Here is a 27,771-nt window from a genome sequence, read left to right as displayed (position 1 = left end):
TTTTACCTTTATACCAATAAATTGCAACTAGCTAATTACGTCGATCCATAAATAAATGTGACTTAGCAATCCGATCCAAAAACGTAGCATGTACTTATACAGAATTTATAATTTACCTACAGGAAGACATTTAATTTCATAATTAAGTATAGTTATGACGAATATTCAGTTATATCTCACACGTATACCTAAAATGTATGTAAAATAATTTCCTTCTACATATTTAAGTACCTAGTCCAATGTCTTTCAATTCTTTATAAAAAAAATCTTAGCCTCTATTGTCACACTGCTGGTCAAAGGCCTCCCGATCTCGTCTCCACACCTCTCCATTCTTAGAGTGCTTTTTGTTTTTATATTTACTTCAATGAAATTAAGACACCATTCATTCAATTCCGTTAATGAATAATTCCTTCTTCTTAATTAAATTGCAGGACAAATAACAACGTAAGCTCAATTAGAATTCAACAACAAAACACAACACAAAGCAATTCGTTACAGGCATAATTAAATAGCACATATCGACACGCAGTCATTAATATTGTCAATTAATTCAAAACAACGCTTGGGATGGGTTGTTCAAATAACCTATTAATAAAACTTTGTTGAATCTGTGTTGTTAAGGTTTGTTTACTCAATAGATTACAGGGTAAGACGTTTTCCTATAATCGCTTTTCTTAATCCTTATACGAAGAAAATGAATGAATAATGAAGTTTTCATGTCTGCTACGGTACAGAGCAAAAGTTTGATGTCTGGTCTAAGTTTTATTTCTAAACTTTGGCACTTATTATCATCCCATTTGATTAATATCGATTTTCTGGCAATATTGAAGACACTGGTACAAAGAAACATATTTTTGTTTGAAAGTCGCTAACTCTTGAATGGAAGACTTACTCCGCTTAGTACTCCTTTTGGCAACATTGAAACCGAGATTGAAACCTGAACAGTACCTTAATTAAGGACAAGTAATACTACGAAATCCAGGTACATCAATGACTCCTTTCTGAAAGACTTGAATATCATCGTTATCACGCATGCGTTCTGGGAGGGTTTTCTCATGGGCTAGTGTATGACCTATACCATCGCCTTATACACATTTTGACAACATTAAAACCGAGATTGAAACCTGAACAGCACCTTAATTAAGGGCAAGTAATACTACGAAATCCAGGTACATCAATCACTCCTTTCTGAAAGACTTGTATATCGTCGTTATCACGCACGGTCTCTGCGAGGGTTTTCTCATGGGCTAGCGCGTGACTTACTCCTTCAGTTTATACACATTTTGGCAACATTGAAATCGAAAACTAAACCTGAATAGCATAACACTTAAGGACAACTAATGCTACGAAATCCAGGCACATCAATAACTCCTTTCTGAAAGACTTGTATATCATCATTATCACGCATGCGTTCTGCGAGGGTTTTCTCATGGGCTAGAGGGTGACTTACTCCTTCGCCTTATACACATTTTGGCAACATTGAAACCAAGATTGAAACCTGAACAGCACCTTAATTAAGGGCAAACAATACTACGAAATCCAGGTACATCAATAACTCCCTTCTGAAAGACTTGTATATCATCGTTATCACGCATGGTCTCTGCGAGGGTTTTCTCATGGGCTAGTGGGTGCCAGGCGCCGAGCGTGCAGGCGGCGTCGGCGTGCGGCGCGTGGTAGTGGCACCGGCGCGTCGCGCGCGCAGACGGCACGTACTCGAGCATGCGCACGCGCGCGCAGCGGTGCAGCGCGAACCATAGACCTGGGTGAATTGGAGCTTCATAGTGAAAAATAGTTCTGATTGACTGGCAGATTCTGTAGTTACTATACAAAAAGTAACTAGGAAACATGATTTTCTTTTCATGAAAATGGTCTTTAATGAGAGTATTTTATATGAAAACTTGCGACCCGCTAAGGCATCGCACGGGATAACAGATAACAGTATTTCCCCACTGTTTAATGGATGTAATTATACATAACCTTCCTCTTGCAACACTCTATCTGATAAAAAAACGCATGAAAATCGGTTTTATACTACATAGTAAAAATAAACAAAAGGCATAGATAATTCTTATTTTATGTTACGGGCTTTCCCAAAGGTATATCTATGGGTTATATCTCTATGGTTTTTCCTGTTCAACAGCTTTTCAAAAAGCACGAAGTTAACGTAGATATTTACATCGACACTTGAATAGGTACTCTGATTGTGGTCAGATCAATCAACTGCTAATTATACGCGAGATAAACTATGTTAATGTACAATGTGTAATCAGTTTATTTGTGGATATCCCACTCACCTATGAAACCTGATGACGGTGGGTTTCTACGCAGGCGGTACGGCGATGTGTCTTGGAGTACCGACCACAATGCCCATAGCACTTGTGGGTTCAATAAATGGACATCTGCGTTCGGATTTTGGTCAAGTAACCTTTAAAAACGAAATAAAAGTTACCTATATACAGTTTATACATAAGCATGATATTATAAGTTAAGAATAACATTAGGTGTGATGAATCATTACCTGTTCTAAAGACAAAAAAATATTTCAAAAATCGTCTCAATCGGCGATGTAATGTATTACTAGACAAATGCAGTTTTCCATCATCCAAGCAGAGAATATTAAACTGACCTCTTATAAACAGGAAATAGAGGATAATCTGGATTGTGGTACCAGTCATCCAATGTCGCAGTATAGTTTGCAGGGTCCCATATTATAATGGAAATATTGCGATACAGCGGGTCCTCCAAAAAGTTGAATTCAGGCTTAGATACTACCTGAAAACAAAATTACATGTATTTTCTTAAGAACTCAAAATGTTCGAATTCCCACTAAAAACAAGTGTATCCAGATGTGTACTCAGATATACCGTTCAATAATTAAGTTCTAATCAGGAACGAAAGATTGCACCTTCAGAAAAAATGGCGTAACGGCCGAGAAAATTAACGAAAAAAAGTTCATAGTAATAAAACAAAACAAACATACAGACCTGCGAATTGAGAACTCGGAAAGTGGTCTTGGAGCCGACACTTTCTGTATAATTTTCCGTGGGCGCGTTGTTGAATCTCAATACCATATCGTGAGAATCTGCCAACATAAATATGTTTGTTTTTATCCTCCGCGTAATATAAAACTCAATTTAAGTAGCATCGTTGATCTAAAGGTCACAAATTCGGTCACTTTATGACGCTGCAATCTTACCTCTATAATATTTTAGCATAACTTGGTTTCAGCAGAAGTGATTAGTTACTTCGAACAGTACCTGGTTTTAAGTTCAAAAATAATTTAAGGACTTTTGTATTTCAGCTGTAGTTACTCGTTATCGAGTAAGTTATTACGTCAAACTTAATTAAGTAGGATAGGTACTGTATTATGTATTTCCCTGCTCAAAAGTATGATTAAACTTTAAACCGAAATACACTTAAAATTCCTTTTCCAATTAAGTCAATTTACATGAAATGTGTCCAATAATTAATTTGATAAATATGACTAGGTATCGATCCACTGAGTAACGCATAACAAGGTAAGTTCGTAATATTCAGTTGTATAGGCTACATGCGCTTATTCACAGTATGAAACACGAAAAGTTACATTTAAAAATACATCATATACCTAAGTAAGTGGTATTCCCCCTAAAAATCACGCAGGCCTCAGTGTCTTCTCTAAATAAAAAAATTGATCGACAAATATTTTTTACCGCCAATCGTGACCATAGACATTGTCATAATTGTTATAATTCGCTCAAGGCCTTGGCTCTCGTAAGGCACACAATAATAGTCTTAACGTTCATAAAATAATGTTATCAGACCTTGTGGACTAGTTTCCGCTCCATTTCACCAATTTTGAAACATTCATAGACAACAAATTAGTGAAATCTTTTTTCATTGTGTTTATTCTGTTTTGTTATCCTATTTGTAGTTCTAATTCTCATAGAATGGATCAACAATGCGGCTATTTACTGTAAAAACGGTTCCTAACCTGTAAGAATTTATACAATTAATTTATTACATTTTTATATACCTATCCAATTTCAATGGGCATGTTCCTATTTTCCATGTTGTTTTATATGTTTTAAGAGGACATACACCTAATCTGTGTTCAAGGCGCCCTACGGTCGCGGTCATCTCCACATGTAGGTAAGAAAGCAGAACAATAGAAGTAAACAACGTGATTGATAATAAAAGAATTAATAATTACACCTACTTATTGTACCGCTGTAATTAAGTAAACGGTCACTTTTTTCTGTAATTTTACTGTCATTTACTGAGTTATGTTATGAGGCAGTACCTATGTATATAGGAACGCACCTAATAGTAGCTACCTAAGTCCACGTGCAGTGGTTTACGTACATAAAATAATAAATTCTTATTAATAATTAATAAATTACCTTACTAATAATTAAAAAATGCAGAAAACCTAATTAAAGTCTTTGCGAATAAAACAATTGAGTAATAAAAATATTGTTTTATTGAGTCTAGGGTCAAAAACGTATCTATTCCCTATTTTTGTTCAATAATATTCATCGAGGGACATTAAAAAAAAATTGCTTATAAGTACTTAGGCAGATTCCATAGTTCCTTATAATACTTATTCGTTTCCATTTGAGAAGGGCGTTTGACGTGTGCACAGACTTGGATAAACCACTTAATAGAATTAAATGGAATATTTACCATTTAATGGAAAATAAAACTGTTCCATAATGTATTTTGCACAAACGGACCTGTTACAATACATCGGATTACCATAGTTTTTCCATATAAGAAGTTAGGTCTAATTTTTAAGGACACCTTTTGACGTACCTACCTAATTATCTTCCAGGTCACAAACAAAAATATGGCGTATGTAACTTCATAACTTCATATCCTTCCCCAAGTAATAAAACGACGGAGTACAGCACCTACTATTTAAACGATTCTCAAAAAAGGAGCATCTTCACAAATAAGAAGTATGGTATACCTATACCTCATAATTCTATCTATGAAAGGATAAAGTAAACATTCCCTAGCACCGTTAGCGTGAACATTACAATATAATACCGCAGAGGAGCGCGGGAAGCTCCTTATTGCCGGCGTATTGTATGTTTGGAGCGCACAATGGTACAACATGAATTATGCACGCCCTTTTGCGCCTGGGTTGATGACACCAAGCGAACAATACCACACGTCTGTTGCACAGCTTTTCTTTCATTGCTACACCAAAATACCTATAACGACCAAGACAACCTTGCTTGCGAACTTACGGTACCTTTACCCTTTTATTTGAATTGCTAGTTAGTTTCAACTAGATATATAAAGTAACTTTTTTTTCGATGGTAAAATTATCAAATGACTCCTCGCGCTATGGGTTAACAGCGGTGAGTGCCCTAATTTAAACCCATAGTGTTCCTTCGTAGGCCTTTTATGCACCAGGGCTGCGGTAACTCTTTCGAACAATCCTGCAGCCCATCATATAAAGTAACTTACGTAAGTGAATTTCCTCAACAATACATAAACCGCCCACTAAATTCTGCACTTTCTTTAGTGCCCGCCATCAAAATTACAAAGAACAATTAGATGGTCCGATTACTTAGTAAACATAAACAAGTTATTACTGCAGTTACGATTTGTACTTTGATAGCCTCTGCTTGTCTCAAATAATTCAACGAAATCGTAGCTTTGGCTCTGTGTATCTATCTATCAGAGATGGGAAGATGTGCAGACTTATTTTTCCTTTCCATGTAACCAAATAATAAAACTCTATTGAAAATTAGATGGCCTGAATTTGACTATCCTGTTTCTCCAATAACTGTAGATAACCTATTGAGTCTTGAATTCGATTTTGCGATCAAAGGTTTCAGTACCCACGTACACTAACGAATTAGCGATTAGGTATATCTGTATGTGCATAAGTAATATAAAATAAATACAAAAAACATCAGCTCGAACTATAGCGAAGCAGTGAGTAGGCGTGGCACCATACATTTCCATGTCACTTGCCGCTCCATCCTTGAGTACAGCCTACTGATAAGATGCGATATGAAAACAAAATTCGAGTAAGTCGTCAAAAACATAAACAAGACAATGTTTTTAGATTCCTTAGAAATAAACTGTTTCATTTCATATTATTTCCACTTGTTATTATAAAGCTTCTTTGAAATGCAATTCAGCTTTGTGGTCGAGTTGCCATTTTACACCGTCGTCATCATACTTCCGACATCTTTTCCGATAGTTATTTTCCTGCATAGGTAAAGGTATAGGTAAATAAATTACACTGACTGTCAATAAACACTTTAGTATGAATATTTGCTGGCGGAGCTATTTTAACATGTCTACTTACCTGTACTTAGATATGTTATTCAATATCAACTTGACTTGGACCTTGAAGAGAAAATATGTATCTATGAAAGTTACTCGTCTTCAACCAGCATTCATTACGCCTAGAAGGGCAATTTATGCGGTAACATGCTAGTATATGAATCATAATAAATAACTTTAATTGATAGGCATTTCGCAGTTTAGTTACCATTGGTCGTTAAGTGAGTGACACATGAAAGTTATAGTACCCAATGTAATAGTTTCCAAATACCTGAGTTCCTTTGAAACAAGCCAGCTTGTAAATTATGAGACCGAATCCACTGGGTAGGGGTTACGAATACGTACTAACCGCGTGACGAGAGATTTTTTGGGGAATCCAACGTGAAGTTGTAAAGCCTGGCTGATTGATTTACAGGCACCTAACCGAGGAAAATTGTATGCAATTCATTTAATAAACAATAAGTAAACGATGTCCTTACACGTGTCAACCGACTCGGAAGCATGTGTCATTGTCTGTCCCGCGTCTGGGCTATAAAGTTATCAGCAGATTTTCGAGAAAGGACAAAGACATGTGGTTACTTGGTGACTAACGCAATTGCAATAAAATAATAATATTCTAAGTTGTTAAAGTGAATCATATATTTTTTACCTTCGATATTTAAGCTTACACTTGTGAATAAGAAAATACTATGAATGAATGTGCGTGGCATTATGCACCTCTAGGTAGGTATTACCTTCATGCATTAGTTTGAAGTATTTGTACATGGTTGCGAAAATTATCATATACATACCTTCTCACTATGCATAGATAAACAATACACCTATTATGCGACTATTATCATATCTGATACAAATTGGATTTTCCGATGTGGACGCGTAGGTTTTACAAAACTGCGGCACAGGCGCCGGCGCCTAACTGCAATCATATCAGCATATCTAACCAAGTGTTCTGTGTAAAACATTTTGTAACAATCGGTTTAAATTGTTAAGGATAGGCTAAGATTCAGTACGGACTTAGGCTAGATTCGTTGGAATTCTAGTTTATTTCGGGAGACACGTTAATTTAACGATGTATCTAATCAAGCAGCCAACTCTATATTCTGTCTCTATTGACCATACAGTTCTATAGATATCTACAAAAATCCTGTTATTCTTTTCATAATGTAGGATCTACGCATCTAGATAAATGCTGTCGGCTTGAGCCTTGCGATCTTTAAATTGCAATTTCTCCAATAAGATCTCAGTACAGATGTAATAACTGTGTCTAACCCGATAGAACATTGTGTAAAATATGCAAAAAAATATTGAATTTAAATACTTAGTGAACACCTGCATCGTTATATTACCATACATATTGGCAGCAGCATACATACAGCCACAGTAATGTAGTACCTAATTTAATCTGTTTCACTGAGTAATCAGTGAAGTCCCATGGACAATATGTACCTAATTCGTGTAATTCGCATATGATTTGGGCCGTTCGCCGAAGAGGCCGAACTATGCATGTCAATACGTTTCACAAAGCGAAGATCCGATGCGATAAGTGGCACAATACACGGTCGATCACCTACCCATCGTGACCATAGTACCTATATACATTATTGTAAGTATGTGTAAACTAAACGCGATGACGATGCCACATTTAAAACAAAAGAGAAATGGCTCTATTTTTATGTAATACTTTTCGGTTTTTCATGTTTATTCCCGATTTTTGGGTTATTTTTTACATATATTTAAGTAGGCTTGACTGACGAACTTATCTCTCAAATTGAGAATCTCAATCAATCAAAAGCCCTTGACTCACTCAACCGCGAATGATTCAAATATCGGTAAAGTTAAGGAGCTCATTACAGGTTGTTGTCCTAGTTAATTGAGTAGGCAAAACAAATAATAAGTTTAGTAACTTAAAGCACATTTGGGGCGATAACTGTAAACAGAGTACGGACTAAGTGCGCTCGTGCGGTCACATCGCTGCCGACTCATGTGCACTGTGAATCATACATAGCGTAGGCTTAGAGATTTGAAAAGCACTTTGGTAAAGCCACATAAGGAGCATATTGATTCTTGTTGGAATTTACCTGACTTGCTTACCTATAAATTCTCCTAAATCGGAGCCAAGCAGCGCCCCAGCACTTGTGACAACTGCACAAGTATTATAGTGACGTTCCTCTTGTAATGGTGCCCTTGGTATTCTAAACCCAAGTCGCGCAAATGGTTCGTCATCAGCTGTAACTGTCCGCACCTTCACACCTTTAAGAGCACACATCACCTGCTCTCTTGAACTTTCTTTACGATTACTGTTGTCATATTTAACATCATACGTGTTATGAGCGTCTAACCCTGATTTAAAAACTTTGCTTTCACCCATAAGGACCCTGTGAAACTCCTTAAGCAGTAGCTTCTTAAATTCTGCGGTTTTCTCTTCACATTCTGCTGATAATAAGTCATTGCAAATGTATTTGTCGCTGTCGAACTCTAACAGCGGCCTGTGAATGTTGGGGAACCTGGGACTGCCGTTGCTCTTTCTTATTATGTTATTGGACGGCTGGATGTAGGAACCAGAAGTCTTGTTAGAAGTTCGAATAGACACGCCACTACTCCAGAAGCCGCCGACAGCTGACCTCCGATTTTTCCGAAGAAAATCGATTTTCAAAGTAGAATTAAACAATAATTCAGATGGTTTCCTTTCAGCTGTATACCGATCTTGGTAACTAAGGCTAGTCCTTTGTGGACCTTCTGACGTTTTGCCAAATAACTTCTGCTTTTCTATATACATCCAGTATTGATACCATATTAAATACAAGTAGCCGCACATACCAAAGCAGAGGATGTTAATAAATATCCAAACCGACATCGCAGCAGCTTTCATGATTGTTGTCACGCCGATGTGCACGCACTGAATTACTTAATGAAATCTCGCGACACTTTACGCTGCAAAACGACGGTTTAAGAAAACGTTTAACTGTTTTCTAACCTTGAATATAAAAATCACAACCGTAAAAATAGAAGAGAACTGTTTCGGGTGAATCTGTATTCGTTGGGCGGAGTGCGATCAGCTGATAACGCGTGTAGTGCGCGTGCGTGAAATCGCCAAAATTGCCTGCGAACGCCGCAGCGCCCTTTGTCTTGTTATTGCTAGTTCACTGGCTTCTACTGAACAAGAGTTTAAACCACCAACTGATTAGGATTCTCGACATAACACCCTACCATACCACCATAACACCATAACACCATAACATTCAGCGGCGGCCCTAGCCATTGCGAGGCTACGTGCGGCAGATCTATGCGAGGCCCTCCTACGTGAAAAGTCTGTGTTGCGAGCTAGGAGTTATTTTCTTGTTAATAAAAGGACTTACAAGCGACGCTACCTTCTAGGTTTGGCTAAAAAAGGATGAAAAAAAAAATAGAAGTGTAAAATAAAGCACCCGCGAGCGAATCGAGCGCAAAATGTTTTGAGCTTTGGGTCACTAAAGTACCTAAACTTGAATAGTAAACAACAGTGAAAGGTGAAGTCGCGAGCGCGAAAATTTTTGAGTTTTGGGACATACAAGTACTCTAATCATGTTAGAATGAATTGTACCGACAAGTGAACAGCCGCGAGCGCAGCGAGTGCGACAATTTTTGAGTTTTGGGACACACAAGTACTCTAATCATGTTAGAATGAACGGTAGATACTGACAAGTGAACAGCCGCGAGCGTAGCGAGCTCGAAAATTTTTGAGTTTTGGGACATACAAGTACTCTAATCATGTTAGAATGACAAGTGAACAGCCGCGAGCGTAGCGAGCGCGAATTTTTTTAAATTATTGTTTAAGGACTCTCAAAATAAACTCGGAACTAAGCACAAATAAAAAAAATACGTGACTGGATCGAGAGCCAGTTGTTTTTGTTACTTTGGTTTTCCAACTTTTTGTTAAATTGAGAACTCAAAAAGTAAACGCAGAATGAATTAGAAATAAAGAAAAAATGCATATTTTTTTTCTTGGACCAGATATATATTTTTTAATTATATTTTTTTTATATTAGTGTGGGTTGTAGCGCGAGGCCCTCCCAGGCGCGAGGCCCTGTGCGAAGGCACAGTTCGCACACCCCTAGGGCCGCCACTGTTAAGGATTAAATAACACTTATATCAAACAATAGTTCGGACGAAGAAGTTCAACTATTACTATTACTGTTGTGTCAATTATCGCCACGAATATTTGTTGTACTTTTTTGAGTTCTTTTTTGTTACCTACTTAATTATCTTATAAGCTTCTGTTGGTCTATCTTTTGATATGCAAGATTCGAATTCAATAAAACATGAAAGGCCTAACATTCAATACCTAAGTAGAGTAAGATACTTTCAGTGTTATGTACCTAAGTACCCACTCGCTATAAATCATAGAAAATAAGTATATGACCACCAAACAGGGATTAAAAAAACACAGATATAAAAGTTTATGAGATGTTTATTTTTTCAAAATAGTATTCCATACAAAGAAGATTAGCGGCAGTCAGAGAGACAGAACTTTAAAATGCAATTATTACATATTCACAACCCGGGGTATCCAATATACTTGAATTATTTGGAAGCATGTATGTGCTTTAGTAAAATAGGAAGGACACTGAAGCGATAAAGTGTACTACTATTATACTTCTGTGTTGCCAACTACATAAATACCCATAAAGGTAAAAACTTTAAAAGCTAGACTTATTTTAGTAATTGGTTCACCTATGTACCTTGTACAGGATATGAAATAGTTATATTCGAGTAAAATTTATTAAATTACGTTGTTAATTCTATCTATGCCTGTGCTGAAAATGTAGGAAATAAATGCTATATACTATTATTAATTGAATTAATACAGTTTTTAACTGCTTAAATATTGCTATGATTATAAATCAGATCATTGTAAGTTAAAGTGCACTCAAAGCAAAATTACGAATTCAAATGTATCGACACGAAACGTCTACCATAGTTTATTTTTGATAGTTTATTTACCCACTAAAGTACAATTCGCAAACCGACCGAGCGTTTTCTGTCACAATAGGAATTGCTTTCGCGAGCCAGGCCTCTCGGAAGACAGGCTATAGAAAATTATTTTTAAGAAATAAAAACCTGTCACCACTATATCACATTATCGTGCGTTTGGCAAAGTTCCTTAACTTATATTATACCTGTGTCCCATATATTTTTAAAGTTACAAAAACCACGTAAATTAACACTTATTTATGTTTATTTGGTAGATATTATTATCAATAGTTTAAATGTGTTTTCAGAGTATAAAATTAATAATTAATATTAATATGATTTTATGTACTTACATTTGTGTCTTCTTAGGTATTACGCAAAAATCTTAGCAATATAGGATGATCATTATTATATTTGGACAGGGTCTCTATTTTGTACGGTTGTTATATTAATTTTACGATAAGTACAATCAGTCTACTTAATCTATAATCTATTATTACAATATTAACTAACGACATTCAGACTAGATAATAGATGTGGATTACAAATCCATTACTTATTAATATCCTCAAAAATATAATAAATAAATAATATAGATTATGATTTTCTAATAAAATACAATATTCCAGTTGTAATGTGAACAAAGCACAAAAATGAATATCTATCAGACAAATTAAGTATATGTCACTAGGAAAACAGGGATTTTACTTTGTACTGGTACAAAATTATAGATCACATAATATTCATGGAGAATATGAATAATAAATAAATTGATGATGAATGAATAAATCTTTGAATGTACCCCTTCAAAGATTTACGACCTCATCTTAATCATGGCACCAACAACATCATAAATGCATACCTACATACATAGATATAATTCAATACAAAAACAGAATCTCAAATAATAGTGAATTAGCTGATTACCATGAAAGCTTGAATAAGCTGTTCTCCCAAAAATGGTCTTATCCTTACACCACATATGTAGTTTCATTGCTCCAGCTCCCTTTAAAGCGGGTTGTTCAATTCAAATGTGTGTTGTTGTTAATCCTGCTATATGGTGGGGGCTCGGGCGTGGCGTCTCGTCGCGTTAGTATAGTTGAATAGTGCAGTAGAGGGACCATTGCGGCTCCTAGCACTATGGCACCGTATGTCGGTTTGTGGACCAACCTGGAACAAATAAATAAAGTTTTAAGGCAATTTTAAGGATTTGCTTTTGAAATTTTATGCCTATTTTTATTATGCTCATACATTTTTCGATCATTCCTGTCGGAATGAAAATATATTCTTATTATTATTTAAAGATAAATCAAACTTATTCAAGTTAATATTAAGGTCTCATTCAAACTTACCAAGGAATAGCAATGATGAATAATGTGTAGGAAAAAGACAGGACTAAGTTCACCCAAAACCTTGTGCACCTCCTTAGACTGCTTGATATCCACTGGCATTGTAAAACTGAAATATTAAAAAATATATAACTGATTTCCCCAACCACAACATAAGTTCTGTGGGCACACATTTTACTATGATGAATAAAAAGAAACTGAAGAATTGAGGACCTCCAACTTTTTAAATTATAACAAATAGGATGCTACTACAAAACTTACATAATGTCACCCAATCAGGGTGTAAAGTCATCGCAGAAGCGACCACCTGAACAAATCCCACCAGCCGATACTTCCATGTGTGCACATTGACATCCCTTCTCTCCAAGTCATGCAGTTGCTTCAGACTGTAGGAGCCTTTACGCAGGAGGCAGATGGGATCAGCCGTCGGGAATCTTGTAGGACTATATGCCTGAAGGTTGCCACCTTCTACCACTCCCACTGCTGTATACTGAAATTGATTTGAGCAAAGTTGAATATATGGAGTATAGACATTTTATTTTGTTAAATTATATAATCAGGCGTAACCTTACGGAATTACATGACCAGCCTAAAATTCGGACCATAGGGGTCGACAAGTCAACTCAATAAATCAACTCAATCTAATGAGGAAATCCCGTGGAGGGGCGAAAGACGTATTGAGTAACGTTTTGTCTCACGGCGTTAAAGCTACATATTTTTTGTATTTTTTATTTTGTACTTAATTTCTTTAAAATATGTAAATGCAAAAGTAAATTATTCGCTCTTGAATTTACTATACTTGTGCGTTTAAGCAATATTTACCTGTCATCTTTTTATGTTTTTTACAAATATATTGTGCAATCCAACATTGACTATGTCAATATGTACTTACAATATCATCCTCACGTCCAGCATAAGAGAAATGGATGCGAAGATCACCTATTTCATGTTCCAAAGCACTTTCACCATGGTAGTAGAAACCAGAGTGAAGTTTGATATCACTGCGCTCTGGTCTAGAGTCAGACCAAATCTCATAGTAGTCATTCACTTTGCGCTTTGCATCCATACCTGTAAACATAAAACCTTTCCCATAGTATTAAATTAGCATTAGACACCTCTTAGTTTATTATCCATCATCATCATATCAGCCTATTGGCAACCACTGCTAAACATAGGCCTCTACTTAATTTTATTATTTACAATTTTTTATAGTAATAGTCTCACTATCAGGAGCATGAGAAAAAAATTCAAAGGAATGTTTCTAGTGGGCTTCATGGATAAAACGTGGACCACAGAGATGTTATAAATTCTAATATAATTTAAACCTTTACCTAAATAAAGCCATCCAATCTTAACATTTTCAGCAATATGCGTCTCACTGAACATTGGCATGGAAGGAGGATTGTGGTGGCCCGGTCTGATGTAGAACAGAGATGACTCAACCACATAGTCCCGCCAGTCTTTGTGGTACCAGTAGGTCTTACGAGACTCGTCCGCAGGTTCACTTAAGAAGTTTTCTTGTTCTCTAGAAATTAATGTTTTTCATTTTAATTATCTAAGAATGGTACAATCTGCTGCCTAGGTTTAACAAGACAGACAGCAGGCATAGACTATGTTTATTATGTAGTGATAGTTGTATATATATTACTTAAGAGAAACTTACGTAGTCTCTTCAATCCATTGATACATTTGTACTCTCTTTCTCAGTTTAACTGCTTGTACTTGTATATTATAGTCTGGCTCAGATATTGGCTCCAATATTCTGAGGGGGCCAACTATGTGGACCACTCGACCTTCGTAACGCGCCGCTTCATCTCCCGTGTGGACGTCGATACTCTCAGCAGCTGATACTAATTCCTCAAGCATTAAATTACTTTGGATTGTTTGATTCTGCAAATACAAAAAAATTTATGTAGCCTTAATTTTTTTAATGATCTGTTATGGTGAGACTGTGAGACCGGGCTCAATATTTACTTACCTCTGCCCATAACAGGAAATATGTAACACCACAAAATAAAATTAGACTTAGAAAAGAAGTTATCCAAGTTTGTTTAAATTGATGTCTGACCGCTGCCCAGTCCGCCATCTGAAAGAGGTATTCAATCAATAAATGTAACTAGATTATTGATAAATAATATGAATCGGTTTATCACAGGAGAAAAAGTAAATAAGAAGCACTTACAAAATAAGCACTTTACTAACCTTCAAATTCACACAATCAATGATATAATCCAAAATAACTATAGAATTTTATATCGCTCATCGATATAGTTCTCAGACAAACACGGAATACATATTATTCGAATATAAATTAAGCATTAAGCGATAAAAACTGAAACAACGGGCACAGTACCAAGTTTGTAAATTGACATAATATTTATGACATTTACATCATCATTTATAAACACCGGGGATGATTATTGTATGTGAATCTACCATACTTTACTTACGTAATATATAATTTACTTTTGCATATTGAGAATAAACAAATATTTAAATATTATTATTTGGATATAAATAAGTAAAAAACTATTTATTTATAAATCACTTTTTCGGAACGGATCATATCGTTCAAAAACTTGCTGACCTCTGCTGACCTGTTGCTGAACCAGCTGCTTTATGTAAGAAGTTTTTTGAGTAAGTTGTTAGTTAATGTACAAAGTGTACAAATTCGGAAAAATCTAATGACTAAAGTTATCAATTCCAAATAAAAAAATATTGTGTATCACGATTTAGACTTCATTTAATGCTGTTTGTTTCCGAACTAATCACGTCAGTGTCAGATGTCATTGACAGAAGCTTTGGCATGTGTTTGTTTATATTTACATTTTGTGAAAACTTTAATAATTAAAATAAAATAGTGCGAAAAATACAGCCACACCCACCAATATGCGGTCGCTAATCAAAAGTTTGAAATATAGAAGCGGAGGTTTACAAGTATCGTATTTTTGTCAACTTGCATCAAGAAAATACTATCACAACATACCGTTTTTTGATTTCTTTAAGAAAACTACAGGTAATTTAACTAATAACTTTTCGGCAGCAAGTCTTGCATGGCTAGTTCTATTACAATGATGTGAAATTGTATATTTATGTGAAAAGTGAGAGTTATATGAACGATTTTTCGCATAACCTCTGCTCGAATATTTCAGGTGAATCGGTATCTAAAGACTACATTACCTTAATAAAGAAGAGGCACCCACAGATTGAGGAGGTCACTCACGATGGGTTGCAATGCACTCTACAGATTTTACAGAAGTTTGGCATCACACCCGAGGAGGCCTGCCAAGACCCCCATGTATTTGTCATGAACCCAATCACTATGGACAACTATGCAGAAATACTCAAAGAGTGTGGTTTTATCCATATTTCTGCTAAAAATATTATAAAGTGAGTTTTGAGTATGAATTGAGATTTATCAATAATATACACAATTGAATTGTGATCCTCTGTTTGGGAAATTGGTTAAAAAGGTTACAAGAAGAAAATTGAAATTATATTTACTTTCAAAATAATAATCTTTGATAGATCATTGATATTGTCCTTTACATCAAACTTACCAACCTTCTCAGTTCTCATGTAAGAACTAGAAGTATTAGCTCATGCAAAAGTGTAAAAATTCTGTTTTCAGGTACCACACACTGATAAGGTTGAGAAAGATAGCTTGGCTAAAAAAGGAAGGTTACCTTCCAACTGACCTTCAACTAGAACAGAGAATATTGGACAAGTTCCAAGAGTGGCCTGACAGCAGTAAGGATTTACAGAAATTCTCTGATAGTGATACATGTATATGTAAGTTAAATTCTACCACTCTATTAAATACGTACATATTTATTAACCAAGACATGACCATTTTTTTACCTATAACTAATTATTTAATTTTCTTTCAGTAACAATACGCATGAACATATTAGAAAGATATCTTCATTGGAAGTTGTCAGTCACACGAGAAGAATTCCAGAAATATTGTAAAAACTATTTGCCGCTCAGACACAAGCCTATGAGTGACATCCAAGAAGCAATAAACATAGCACAGAATGATATAAAGTTCGATATCCCAGGCATTAGAAGAAATGGCTTCATCATATCTGCAGATCCTTTGCATACTAAACTCATTTTAGAAAATTGTCCCACACTGGCCGGCATGGACATAAGGGATGTTTTGAAAATAGAACCTGCCATATTAAAAAATAATTATAATTCTATAGCAAAAGTTAGAGATGTTTTAGAGGTACTGTCTTCAAACATACAAACTTAATATTAAATTGTTTACTGTTCTGTGAAAAACTGTTCTATTCAAATTTTTTCCCAGGAATTTAGGATATCCCTTGAAGCACAAAGGCGGTGTTTGAAAATTTTCTGCATGAAACCTGAGACTGTTCGTGAGCGTCTAGAAGAACTAAGAAATTTAAAGGAGTACAAAGTCTTGTCAACAAACCCTAGAGTAAGAACCTGTTTGAACAATTACACACGAAACTGTTCTCTATCAAAGGGTATTAGGGTTCATTGTCAATTTGTAATTTTTATATTTTAACTTCCAGATTCTTCTACTCGTCATACACAAGAAGAAAATGTTAAATCGACTTAGTAAAATAGAATCTGCAAAGAAACAATGCTTTAGCTTAAATCACCTAGTCTCATCTTCGCAAGTCTTTAATAAGTAAGTTGAATCTTTATTATTTTGCCCTGTGTTTACAAATGCCCAATCTCAGGACAGTTGAAATAAATAAGAAATGTGTAAAATGATACAATAAGCAATATGTCCAAAAATTGCATTTCAAAACATCCATATTTATTTACCATCAGCACACTTATACGCTTTAAACAATACTTAAATATTAACTTACTTTTCACAGTTACATAAGCAATTTCGGCGACAAAGTGTGCGGCCGAGATATAGCAATACTCATATCTTCGTCGCTAAAGAGTTTGCCTAGGCGCAATATAACTACCAACGAACCTTTAACCAATAGCATTTTGAAGGAACTGAGGCGACATAAGTACTGGCTACATGTTGCTATGAACGTTATCGACGAAAACATACAGTTTCTCAGGAAGACGTTTGACGATCAAATCATTTTTAATAACTGTTTGATTGTTCTTTACCCCGTGTGAGTATTAGAAAGTAAATGGTTTATCCTAAAAAATAACACTAACACGAGTTTTGAAGCCTGTATGACAGGAGAAAAGTTCTTTGGGTCAACTGAGCACTAGTTCAGGCTAAGGTTCTACATAGTAATTCCAAATGTAACTTTTTTCCTCGACTATTAAATTGTTTAGGATATAAAAAATCGGTAAAAAAACTTTTAAGTTAAACGGTTTTATCTTATGTGTACTGAAAACTAGAAAATAAAAAAATAGTTACTTACCTGTCAACCTAAGTAGGTGGTCCCGGTCATATTAGACTAAAATAAAAACGTGGGGCCCATTAACTATTGCTGTAGTACTTTCTTCTAGAGGTATAATAGGTGTGGATTGCATCGAGTTACTACAATCGTAACTGGAGATTTTGATAATCAATAATCAGCCGTAGCGGCTTCACCAACGAACGCCGAGCTCACGATCTACCAAAGTATAAAGATATGCTTTGCCATAGGTAGGATTTCACAGGGGCCCCACGTTTTTATTTTAGTTTAATATGACCGGGACCACCTACGTAGGTTGACAGGTAAGTAACTATTTTTTTATTTTCTAGTTTTCAGTACACATAAGATAAAACCGTTTAACTTAAAAGTTTTTTTACCGATTTTTTATTTTCTAGTTTTTAGTATTTAATGAAAATGCCTACCGAATATTCCTCATTCTATCTAATTCATTTAGTGCATCATTATTACACGGTCTCTTACCTGACAATTTATTACAATCTAATTCCTCAATACATAGCCCTTCCAGAAACTTTTTTTTGTAACAACCCCAAAAATCATCACATGACCTCTCCTGCTGTGGGTCAGCAGCGGTGAGGGAGTGCCAGACTCTTGACTAGAAACCGTTTTGTTCCGTCGTAGGCCTTTTATGTACCAGGGCCGCGGTAACTCTTCCGAAGGCCTTGGCCCTGTTGGGCCCCGCTGGAGTTACTGACAGTATATACACTGACAGATACCTACGTTATCCGCCATTTTGTAGCGGCCGCCATCTTGGATTTCATTTTTTATAGTATATTGTATTCTGCTTGTTGAGCCCTCTCATTTGATACCCATATTGATGGGATTGATAAAATCTTAGTTATCCGCCATTTTGTAGAGGCCGCCATCTTGGATTTTAATTGTATATAGTACATTGTATTCTACTGGTTGAGAACTTTCATTTGATACCCATATTGATGGGATTGATAAAACCTAAGTTATCCGCCATTTTGTAGCGGCCGCCATCTTGGATTTAAATTTTTTATAGTATATTGTATTCTGCTTGTTGAGCCCTTTCATTTGATACCCATATTGATGGGATTGATAAAATCTACGTTATCCGCCATTTTGTGCCGGCGGCCATATTGGATTTACAATGTTATTGATATTACTATATTGTATTGTCATCGGAATTAAAGGTGTATACAAAATTTCAGATTAATCGGTTGACAGGAAGAGGGTGAAATTTGAATTACTAAATTTGACCCAAGAATGAATAAAACAAACGGGGTGAGCTAAATAAAACCGTTTAAAAAGACTGAAATAAGCCCAGAGATAATGCTGTTCTGGGGCCTGGGGACCATCTTTTCGGGTTGTTGGTTGAGAATTGAGATCAAGTATTTATTAGGCCAAACTTACAGCCACATTTTACCCTTAATGTTTGAATCCCATTTAATTTATTATCATTTCTTTCCAGTGCCGAAGTACAATACTACATAAACAACTTACTATGTTTACGTACGGGCCAGGAACCAAGTGGAGCATTGAAGGACGAACTGAATTACACTCACATGCATTTAGACAGACTCAGTGATGACCAAATCCTAAGCCTAGTGTTGTACAGTATTGAGAAAAAATACCACTTTAGTGGAGACGGTATATGGGCCAGACAGGACGGTGTGAGAGTAGCTGCTCAGAAAATATGACATCAGCGTGAATCGCGGATGATAGTGACGCGATAAGGATATATGGTCAGTATTTATTAAAATGTTAAAGTTTTTGAATATTTAGTTGTGTCGGTGTTCTGACTGAATATGGCAACACCAATGCGACGTGTTAAATAAAATCAAACTCAAATACGTATAACTAAAAAAATATCAAGCAAAACCTAGATTTGTAAAAAAAATATTTCTTAGTGCCTTTTTAAAATAGTTCTAAAAGTGTAAAAATAAATGAGCCGAAGATTTTTTATTTTGTTTTCTTTAAAGTTTAACTTTTTTCATCCTTGTTCTCATTTTTATTGCCATTAAAAAATTCAGCGCTAAAAATCTAACTGTGAGAGTGTAAATACATTTACTTTGATTTGTCTTTGAGTAGTGTCTAAGGTTAATATTGTAAAAAAAATGTACGTAACTTTATTAACGTGTTAATTGAAAATTGTATATAAATGTTTGTAAACGTACATATTTAACTGTTAGCAAAAGGTACTCGGTACTCGAATGATAAAATAAAAAACTCACTTTAAGCACATTTGTATTATAATTTCTCGTCTTCCTTACAATTAAATATTACAAAATATCCAGCTTATTGCTCTTTTAACTTAACATTAACTTAATATAAATGCTTTATTAAAGTAAACACACGAATGGGAAATAACTCTTACTTAATTATTTTTCTAATTAGTTTTATAGTTACCCTGCTAAATATTCGTTGTTAGCAGACCTGTCTTTCAAATGAATTATATTACATTGGTCCCTTAATAGATTTTGCATCTTATTCCTACAAACCTATTGAAAAGATGACGTATCTTATTATAACAAACTTGAAGTTGGCGGTTTAGTTGCGCAGTAGACAATTTTATTTCTAAAAGATATCTAACTCAACAAAAGAGCCTTCAACCCCGTCCAGACATAAGCATCATTTCTTGCTGTTCTTATTTTGCATATTTTTCAAAATTTTGATCTATCTTCTTGATATCTTGATATCTACCTTCTGATTCGATAAATGGGAATGAAACATAATATTATCCCCTTCTGTTTTCTCTTATGTCTTAATTGATTTATAATTTATTTACTCAGGTATATCCTACAAATATAACCTGGCTATTCATACATAAAATAGTATCTAAAATTTAAAAGCTAGTTGCAACAAAACGTAGGTATGTTCAGCAACAATAGTTATGCTTTTTAATTATTATTTTTTATTTGTCTCAAAATGTGCACATTTAATGTAACGAGCTTCGTTCATGTATGTATATCTTGATTTAGATACAATAAACTATTAGTATTTTTATGTTGATATTTCGTTGCTGATTATTCCTAAGAAGATATTAATTAAAGCATTCACCACAAAACAGACACTTGTACGAGAATCACATGATTATAAAATGTGAATTTCTTAGAAATACCTATGCGAATTCTAAATAACGACGTCTCTGATTCAGAAGACTGCAGATTGGGAAACAAAGAATTAAATATATATTTTTAATAAAATAAATAAAAATGAGAATTATTACTAATCTAATATCTAATTGTCGATGTCTAAAGTATAAGCACCTATTGGATGCTGACCCATTTTCTGGGTTTTCCTACTTAATTTTTGGCACGAACTGTTCACGTTTTCAAAATATATTTACACACTACTATCTAAATTATTTCTTCTTTTGGAAAAAATAGAATTTATACGAGGACTTATCTAACTTATACGTACAAAGGATGCTGTATCATATATGTAATATCATATTGGTGGAACAATATTGATAACGAGCATTATCAAGATAAGGCACAAGGAATGCACGAGAAGCGAAGTCTACGAGTACTTTACTCAATGAATAGAGACTACCCGTAAAGTTGCTAATGAGATCGAACCACGGCCTTCAAAGCGACGTATATGCGAGCAGTAGTTATTCCATAGAAGATCCCCTCACTAGCACCCTAACGGATGGTACACACTATTCGTAGCTTATAAATTACACAAAACCTACAAACAAAATTAACTGTAAAGAGGCACATTTGTTTACATCTAATATTAATATTAAATTAAAACATTATTTACAGTTATTGCGACAGATAACTTTAAAACGCAGCAAAATTTTATAACTACAAAAATACAAAAATTAAACTACTTTGGCATACCAATTACGTGGAATTTATGAATCAATACCTAGTCTAATAATATTATTTTTCTACTTTATATGAACTCATTCCTGAATTGATATAGGTATATTCAGTGAATTAATTCATATAAAATGTAGATAACATGCACTAATTTAAAAAAATGAGAACAAAACAGAAGATATATTTATATACGTTCATATCTACTTATCTGCTACTTGAGATACTTGCTAATACTCCCTTTCGAAATTACACTCGCTAACTAACGCTAGGATAATTTCGAAAAGGAGTATTTCAATTCAAAAAAGGAGGCAGCGTGGTGTATGCCTGTCCGGTGCTGGGCTCCATCTTGACGACGACGGGTTGTGTGAGGTCGGAGTGGCGCTCCATCTCGTAGTGCTTGTCGTGCGACACGAGCGCGCACTTGTCGTAGTCCTCGGGCGGCGCGGCGTACCGCGGCTCGTCCTGCAGCGCGCACGCCGAGTACTTGTCCTCGTGCTCGTGCGCCCGGTACTCCAGCTTCTCGTCGTGCGCGTGCGGCTCCATCTGCGGCGAGTGCGCCGCCATCATCGGGTAGTCGCGCACGCCCAGCGGCGGCGGACTGCCTTCCCCGTACTCGTATGAGTGCCGCGGCGCGAACATCTGCCCGTCGTGCCCGTTGAGGACGGTCGTATACGAGTATGGAGCTGGTTGGGCATTGAAGCCCGGGTATCCGCCACTACTAGACGACAACAAATGATGCGAGGATAGTTCGTAGGAGTGCTGGTACGACCAGGAGTCGGCCGGTGCGGGCAGGCCGTTCTGCGGGAAGGCGGGCAAGTTGCCGCCGATGCCGGAGAATCCGCCGCCTAACGTCGTAGAGCTCGGTGAACTGGAACCGATGTACCCTGTTTTGCGTGGAGGCTCTCTTTTACGCCATTTTGCTCTTCGGTTTTGGAACCAAACCTATTGAAATACAAAACGATTATAGAATATAAACATCGACTAATTATGTAAAAGGGATCTTAATGTTAAGGCTCTACTGTAATTACACTTGATATAAAATAATGTACTAACCTGTACTCGTGATTCAGACAAGTTAAGTTTAAGAGCCAGCTCTTCTCGTGCGAACACGTCAGGATACGGCGCGCGCTCGAACGCTCGCTCTAGCTCCTCAAGCTGATATGCCGTGAAAGTGGTCCTGTGGAAGAAAGCACCAATATTAGGAACTAGAACTAATTCTTTAGAATAAGTAGATAGAATTGAGAAGAACGTAGTAGGTATAGATGGTTACTCTGTGATAAAAATTGTACTCCCTTTTAGGGAGAACTCGTGATAGTTTTCAAACAATAAGCTACCCCAACTTGAACAGCAACTTGTTATGCTCTCAATTATGCATTCACAAATAAATGTATTCTTATCATTCCGGAGCGCATCTACCATCTGACGCGTGCAATATGGCTGCGGGCCGCGCACGCGCAGAAATTGATTGAGCGTGAAACGAAATTCACCCCCGTTGCGCGCCAGCACCTCTAATTGCCTGCCAATTGACTTTAAACTTATAGTGGCTTCGTGTTATTAATTGTTACACCACATTTTTATTTGATAGTTATTACAACACATCATTGTGCCTGTCATCACAGGATTCTGATACATCGGGATGTTGATGAGCACCAAATATTTTACCTATAAATAGCCACCTTTTGCTTAGTGAGTTAGATTGAATCAAAATGCTACAAAATTATTTTGGGATCTTCCTTAAAACCATAGCAACAACGCCCACCCAAAGCTGGTTCACCATTTAATAACGCAGTTGTAAATATTTAGAGATGAGCTACATAATTGTTGTACGCTATCAACGCAGCGATCATTGAGAGTTGTTGCAACTACATTCATTAAGCGTTGTACCCTCCATTCACGAGATGGTGAGATAAGGCAATTGACTCCCCGCGGCCATACGGGTAATTAATCTGAACGATACATGTCGCCTCCGTGGTTATTACAGCAGTTATTGCAAGACGCCTGCATCAAGTGCGCTGTTGCTAAGAAGGGTGCTTGACGCTTTGTCTCGATCATAAGGGTGTCGATCCGTTATGAAGTATACTATTCAAGCATAAATGGCCAGATAATATCTCAAGATTCTTGGTTGAAAGTCTAGTTACTAATTTTATTATTCAGTCCCGTATGTATTATTATTTCCTATCGCGAAAGGGTCGTTGTTATCAGAAGGATAACTTTCGGCATCAGCAAATTAAGTGTCAAATAGAAACGATGGCAACTAACCTACCTAACCGGTACCTACTTACCACAGTGCCACCCTATTTGGTACCTACCATACTTTCTGTGTCATTTCAAAGATCAGATCTTGTCAGATAGCGAGTACTGAATTAGCTACTTATCTGTTTAAACGGTTAACTATTTACTTATCATGTCTTATAAATTCGCTATCACAGCAAATCAAATAAGATTCTTTAAGTAGTTACGGTATACGACATATCTTTATTCTAATCCACATGTAACACTCTTTTATCAATCTTCTTTAGTTTTAATAAGAACAGACAACCAGATCACCATGTCCGGTGTCTGTTTTTCAGATAGTTCCAAGATAGCAGTCACGGTCCATTCCAAGATAGTAGTAATAGAACCTCCTTTTATTAAAAATCGATTACAAAAAACTTTTATTCCAAAAACAATTGAAAACATCTAACATGCCTTCATCCAACCATATGTTTTTTATCAGGTATTAAAAATCATCGTATTAGTAATGCAAATAATTAATAAAACTGGGGTGGTTTGGCGACTATACAATAGAATTTATTCAGAGAGGGTGCGCGCGCGCCGGTCACCTGTGACAGCGGCGCGTGCCGACACACGTCACACGATTATTATAGGAACCACTTCATCATTTGTTATTTGATATGTTGCACTCTAGTTGATAGATAGCCTTAAATAACGCAAGTATCGTTTTGTAGCCGTTGTCTATGTTTTTTTCAATAGTGTGAGTAAGTAGGTATGAGTTCATTTATGTACTGATTTTTAAGACACAAGAAATTTCGTGCATTATTTACTTGATCTGACAGCTTACTTAAGGCTGATTTACATTGAGTCAGTAACTGTCGTCAGTGTAGGCGCCGAAAACTGACGCGTGCTATTTACACGAACTATTACAGTCACTGTACTGACTTCAAATAAGTGCCGGATCAGCACTGACTTGTCAGTGGACTGACGTCAGTTACTGACTCAATGTTGAGTAAACCAGCCATTATTCGGATTGTACGTCGATTCTTTAACGAATCAATAGGAGTATGTATAGTTTGATACTAATTTCCTTAACAAATAGAAAAGTATCGAATATTTGGTGGTCAGCATGATTTTATTATCAACAAGGCACAAAGATCATTCGGCAGCAAAATATAACGAGATGTCTAATTTGTAGTACCGTTTATAGTCGATTTTTTAATAGTGGAATTAGTAGTATTAGAAAATAATTGATAGTGAAATTCGCCGTTAATTTACTTTTCTGCTAAATATAGGCATTTTACGCAGCGTTTACACGTTTACGTACACTTTTCCATATAAAAAATACCGAACCTCCTACTGTTGCCCGATTTTTATTTTTCCAAGTAGTAGGTAGGTACCTACTCTATAACTACATCTACCTGTCACTTTTTAAAACGAAATATGCACAATTTAGAAATTCACGTAGCTTACGCCTACGAAACTACTACGAAGATCGTAGCCACCTTGCTACGTATAAACGGCGACTCCTACAAATTATCTTCGTAGCAAATAGAAAATACGTAGCAGCGTAGTCGTAGCCAACTTTTTATCACATTTTTTAATATTCTTTATGGTGTACACCAAACATTAAAATTATTGTTCAATAAAAATAAATATTATAGAGTATTTATGAGTTTGACAAGACAAGATTGTTAGGTAGAATTTACCTCGTTTTCTTTTTCTTGATTCCGTTGTTGTCGCTCTTCTTCTTGTCACTCTTCTTGGAAGCTGGCGGGGGCGGCGGCGGCGGCGCGTGCGGCACGGGGCTGGACTCCACGGCCTGCAGCAGCATGGGCTCCTCCTTGCGCTTGTGGTCGGCGGCGGGCGCGAACACAGGCAGCTCGTCGCGGTACAGCTCGCCGATCTCGCCCACCACCACCTGCACCTGACGCTCCTTGGGGAACTCGGCGAACATGTGGTCGTCGAAGGGCGGCTGCTCCATGTGGTGGCCGGGCTCGAAGCACTCGTAGCGCGAGCCGGCTCCGGCGCCCTCGCACACGTACATGTAGCCGTCGGCGGCGGGCGGCGGCGGGCCCGCTACCTCGGCGCGCACCTCGCTCGGCTCCGTCGCGGCGCAGCTCGCTCCACCGACCGAACGCGACACTCAGATTTATCTACTCCGATATTAAACAATTTGACTTCATTTAACCAAACCCCCGGGATCGACGAACGCTCGCGCCGTTCGTATCCTCGTGTCCGTCCCGGTTAAATGGCTTTAATCAACTTTAACGAACTAACCGAATTTGCTCTACGGTTGGTCAATTTATATTACCATAATACGTCGCTCGATGTAGGTTTTGAGCCAATGAGTAGCGCGTCCGAGAGAGACGAGAGCGCGAGTGCGAGTGCAATTGTGGGTCGTAGCGTGCCGCCGTAGGAGACAGATTTGAGTACGTGGAGCGGGCGCTTACGACAGCGGCGCGAGCTCGGCGGGACACCAATGGTAGCGCCGCGCAGCCACACCCCCGGGCACCGCGGGCCGCGAGCGCTGCGGGCTCCCCTCGCGTCGGCTGCTGCGGGCTGCGCACCGCACTGCCATCGTCGGCGCACTATGCGGGCTTCCCACAAACTCTCGCAATATTTGTTTGTTTCGGTGCTATTGTAGGGCCGAACGCCCACATCATTATTTTGAAAGTCCATACACTTTATTGTAAATCCGTATCAACACCACTGATATGTCTCTCGCATGATTTATAGCCGTGGGAAAATATTCACAGCTTCGGAAAATAATAATTGTGTAATCATTTTCACAGTAGTTTCCAGTTTTATCTTTATCTACACATCTTACATGTAATAATTGTCTTCACCATTTCATTATCAACAAACTTCTAAGTACCAACCTGTTTGATGCTATTTGTATATTCACCAGTACAGCCCAATCACACTTGTTACTATATTATTGGATTAAAATGTAAATACGAAAGCACTGGTAACTGTATCTCTGGTAGAACACTGGCTGGCACGGGATGCAGCTGATCTGAATGCGCGCTGCGCCGAGCCGGCGACGCACGCGCACTGATGCCGATCAACGACACCATCGCTTAATTATTAATTAACAGTTATTGCTGGCTATTATTAATAAAACATTCGCCCTGACTATTGGCACTTAGATTAGCGCCGAGGGAGTAATGGCGCATTTCAACAATTTCGGTTGTTATTTAATTGAAGTCAATTTAGATGATCAGAGTCTATTTAGGTTGGTGCTGGCGCTCGCCAGCGGGATCTCTGCTTCATTGGGCTTATTGGTGACTTTCAGACAACACGAATTGCACTCGCTGATGCACTTCTCGTCGCATTTGCAGTTGGTGTGGCTTGAAACAAATGGGTCACGGTCGAACGCACCGGCCGTCTGAGACGCGTGTGTCGATATCTTTGTGTTATAATTCATTAGTCAGCTAAAGTCATTTACTGTAGGATAGATTGTGCTTTGCGCCACGAAATGGTGTAAATTGTGAAGTGTGGAAAGCCAAGTGGGAAGTGCTGGATATGGCGTAGTTGCGTGTTCTGTACAAGGACTCCGTGTCCGAACTCTTCGTGTTGACCGAAATAGTGCGCGCGCTGCTGACGAAATATGGCTGCAAGAATGACGTGCAGTTTTAAATGTTCAGTTTTATTTTACTGGGAACAAAAGGTAAGCTTTTTGTAGTACAATTTATCATCCGTACATTCACGGCAGTCTTTTTATTAAATGTGTTCGATTATAGATTCTTACTTATATCAAAGGGGTGTGGCACGAATCATATTTTTAAC

At 37.0% G+C, this 27,771-nt stretch overlaps 4 protein-coding genes across 4 annotated transcripts; 1 reads left to right on the top strand and 3 right to left on the bottom strand.

Moving 5' to 3' along the window:
* Positions 1-1,285: 1,285 nt before the first annotated feature.
* LOC110369814 (beta-galactoside alpha-2,6-sialyltransferase 2) lies at positions 1,286-9,350 on the bottom strand. The gene is made up of 5 exons (XM_049842234.2): positions 8,380-9,350; positions 2,985-3,082; positions 2,627-2,772; positions 2,295-2,425; positions 1,286-1,759 (listed from the first exon to the last, which is right to left on the bottom strand). Exons 1-5 carry the CDS (start codon positions 9,155-9,157, stop codon positions 1,515-1,517), a joined length of 1,398 nt encoding a protein of 465 aa, XP_049698191.2. The 5' UTR covers positions 9,158-9,350; the 3' UTR covers positions 1,286-1,514.
* A 1,367-nt stretch (positions 9,351-10,717) lies between these two features.
* Positions 10,718-14,973, bottom strand: LOC110370928 (transmembrane protein 43 homolog). Its single transcript, XM_021326942.3, has 8 exons — positions 14,790-14,973; positions 14,566-14,673; positions 14,251-14,477; positions 13,919-14,112; positions 13,480-13,655; positions 12,849-13,077; positions 12,591-12,696; positions 10,718-12,408 (listed from the first exon to the last, which is right to left on the bottom strand). The coding sequence occupies exons 2-8, from the start codon at positions 14,671-14,673 to the stop codon at positions 12,261-12,263; spliced, it is 1,188 nt and encodes a 395-aa protein (XP_021182617.2). The 5' UTR covers positions 14,790-14,973; the 3' UTR covers positions 10,718-12,260.
* Positions 14,974-15,384: 411 nt separating this feature from the next.
* Positions 15,385-19,977, top strand: LOC110383060 (transcription termination factor 5, mitochondrial). Its single transcript, XM_021343816.3, has 8 exons — positions 15,385-15,603; positions 15,740-15,977; positions 16,219-16,379; positions 16,478-16,818; positions 16,900-17,031; positions 17,129-17,247; positions 17,444-17,698; positions 19,407-19,977. Exons 1-8 carry the CDS (start codon positions 15,477-15,479, stop codon positions 19,633-19,635), a joined length of 1,602 nt encoding a protein of 533 aa, XP_021199491.3. The 5' UTR covers positions 15,385-15,476; the 3' UTR covers positions 19,636-19,977.
* Positions 19,978-20,169: 192 nt separating this feature from the next.
* On the bottom strand, positions 20,170-26,824 carry LOC110383331 (homeobox protein aristaless-like 3). Its single transcript, XM_021344137.3, has 3 exons — positions 25,689-26,824; positions 22,819-22,942; positions 20,170-22,707 (listed from the first exon to the last, which is right to left on the bottom strand). Exons 1-3 carry the CDS (start codon positions 26,024-26,026, stop codon positions 22,057-22,059), a joined length of 1,113 nt encoding a protein of 370 aa, XP_021199812.2. The 5' UTR covers positions 26,027-26,824; the 3' UTR covers positions 20,170-22,056.
* Positions 26,825-27,771: the final 947 nt, after the last annotated feature.

This window comes from Helicoverpa armigera, chromosome 5 (genome assembly GCF_030705265.1).
Source record: "Helicoverpa armigera isolate CAAS_96S chromosome 5, ASM3070526v1, whole genome shotgun sequence".
Lineage (NCBI taxonomy): Eukaryota > Metazoa > Arthropoda > Insecta > Lepidoptera > Noctuidae > Helicoverpa > Helicoverpa armigera.
The sequence above is the reverse complement of the archived record's forward strand: the minus strand, read 5'-3'. Positions and strand labels throughout refer to the sequence as shown.

Coding starts and splice junctions, on each gene's coding strand:
- LOC110369814 (XM_049842234.2), bottom strand. CDS start 9,157: ATGAAAGCTGCTGCGATGTCGGTTTGGATATTTATTAACATCCTCTGC. Junction 3,083..8,379: donor CGATTTAGGAGAATTTATAG/GTAAGCAAGTCA, acceptor TTATGTTGGCAG/ATTCTCACGATATGGTATTG. Junction 2,426..2,626: donor CTATTTCCTGTTTATAAGAG/GTCAGTTTAATA, acceptor TCGTTTTTAAAG/GTTACTTGACCAAAATCCGA.
- LOC110370928 (XM_021326942.3), bottom strand. CDS start 14,673: ATGGCGGACTGGGCAGCGGTCAGACATCAATTTAAACAAACTTGGATA. Junction 14,113..14,250: donor CAATGGATTGAAGAGACTAC/GTAAGTTTCTCT, acceptor ATTAATTTCTAG/AGAACAAGAAAACTTCTTAA. Junction 13,078..13,479: donor CTGGACGTGAGGATGATATT/GTAAGTACATAT, acceptor AATCAATTTCAG/TATACAGCAGTGGGAGTGGT.
- LOC110383060 (XM_021343816.3), top strand. CDS start 15,477: ATGCGGTCGCTAATCAAAAGTTTGAAATATAGAAGCGGAGGTTTACAA. Junction 16,380..16,477: donor TGATAGTGATACATGTATAT/GTAAGTTAAATT, acceptor ATTTTCTTTCAG/TAACAATACGCATGAACATA. Junction 17,699..19,406: donor TTGATTGTTCTTTACCCCGT/GTGAGTATTAGA, acceptor ATTTCTTTCCAG/TGCCGAAGTACAATACTACA.
- LOC110383331 (XM_021344137.3), bottom strand. CDS start 26,026: ATGTACGTGTGCGAGGGCGCCGGAGCCGGCTCGCGCTACGAGTGCTTC. Junction 22,943..25,688: donor ATCAAGAAAAAGAAAACGAG/GTAAATTCTACC, acceptor TTTCTTCCACAG/GACCACTTTCACGGCATATC. Junction 22,708..22,818: donor TGTCTGAATCACGAGTACAG/GTTAGTACATTA, acceptor GTATTTCAATAG/GTTTGGTTCCAAAACCGAAG.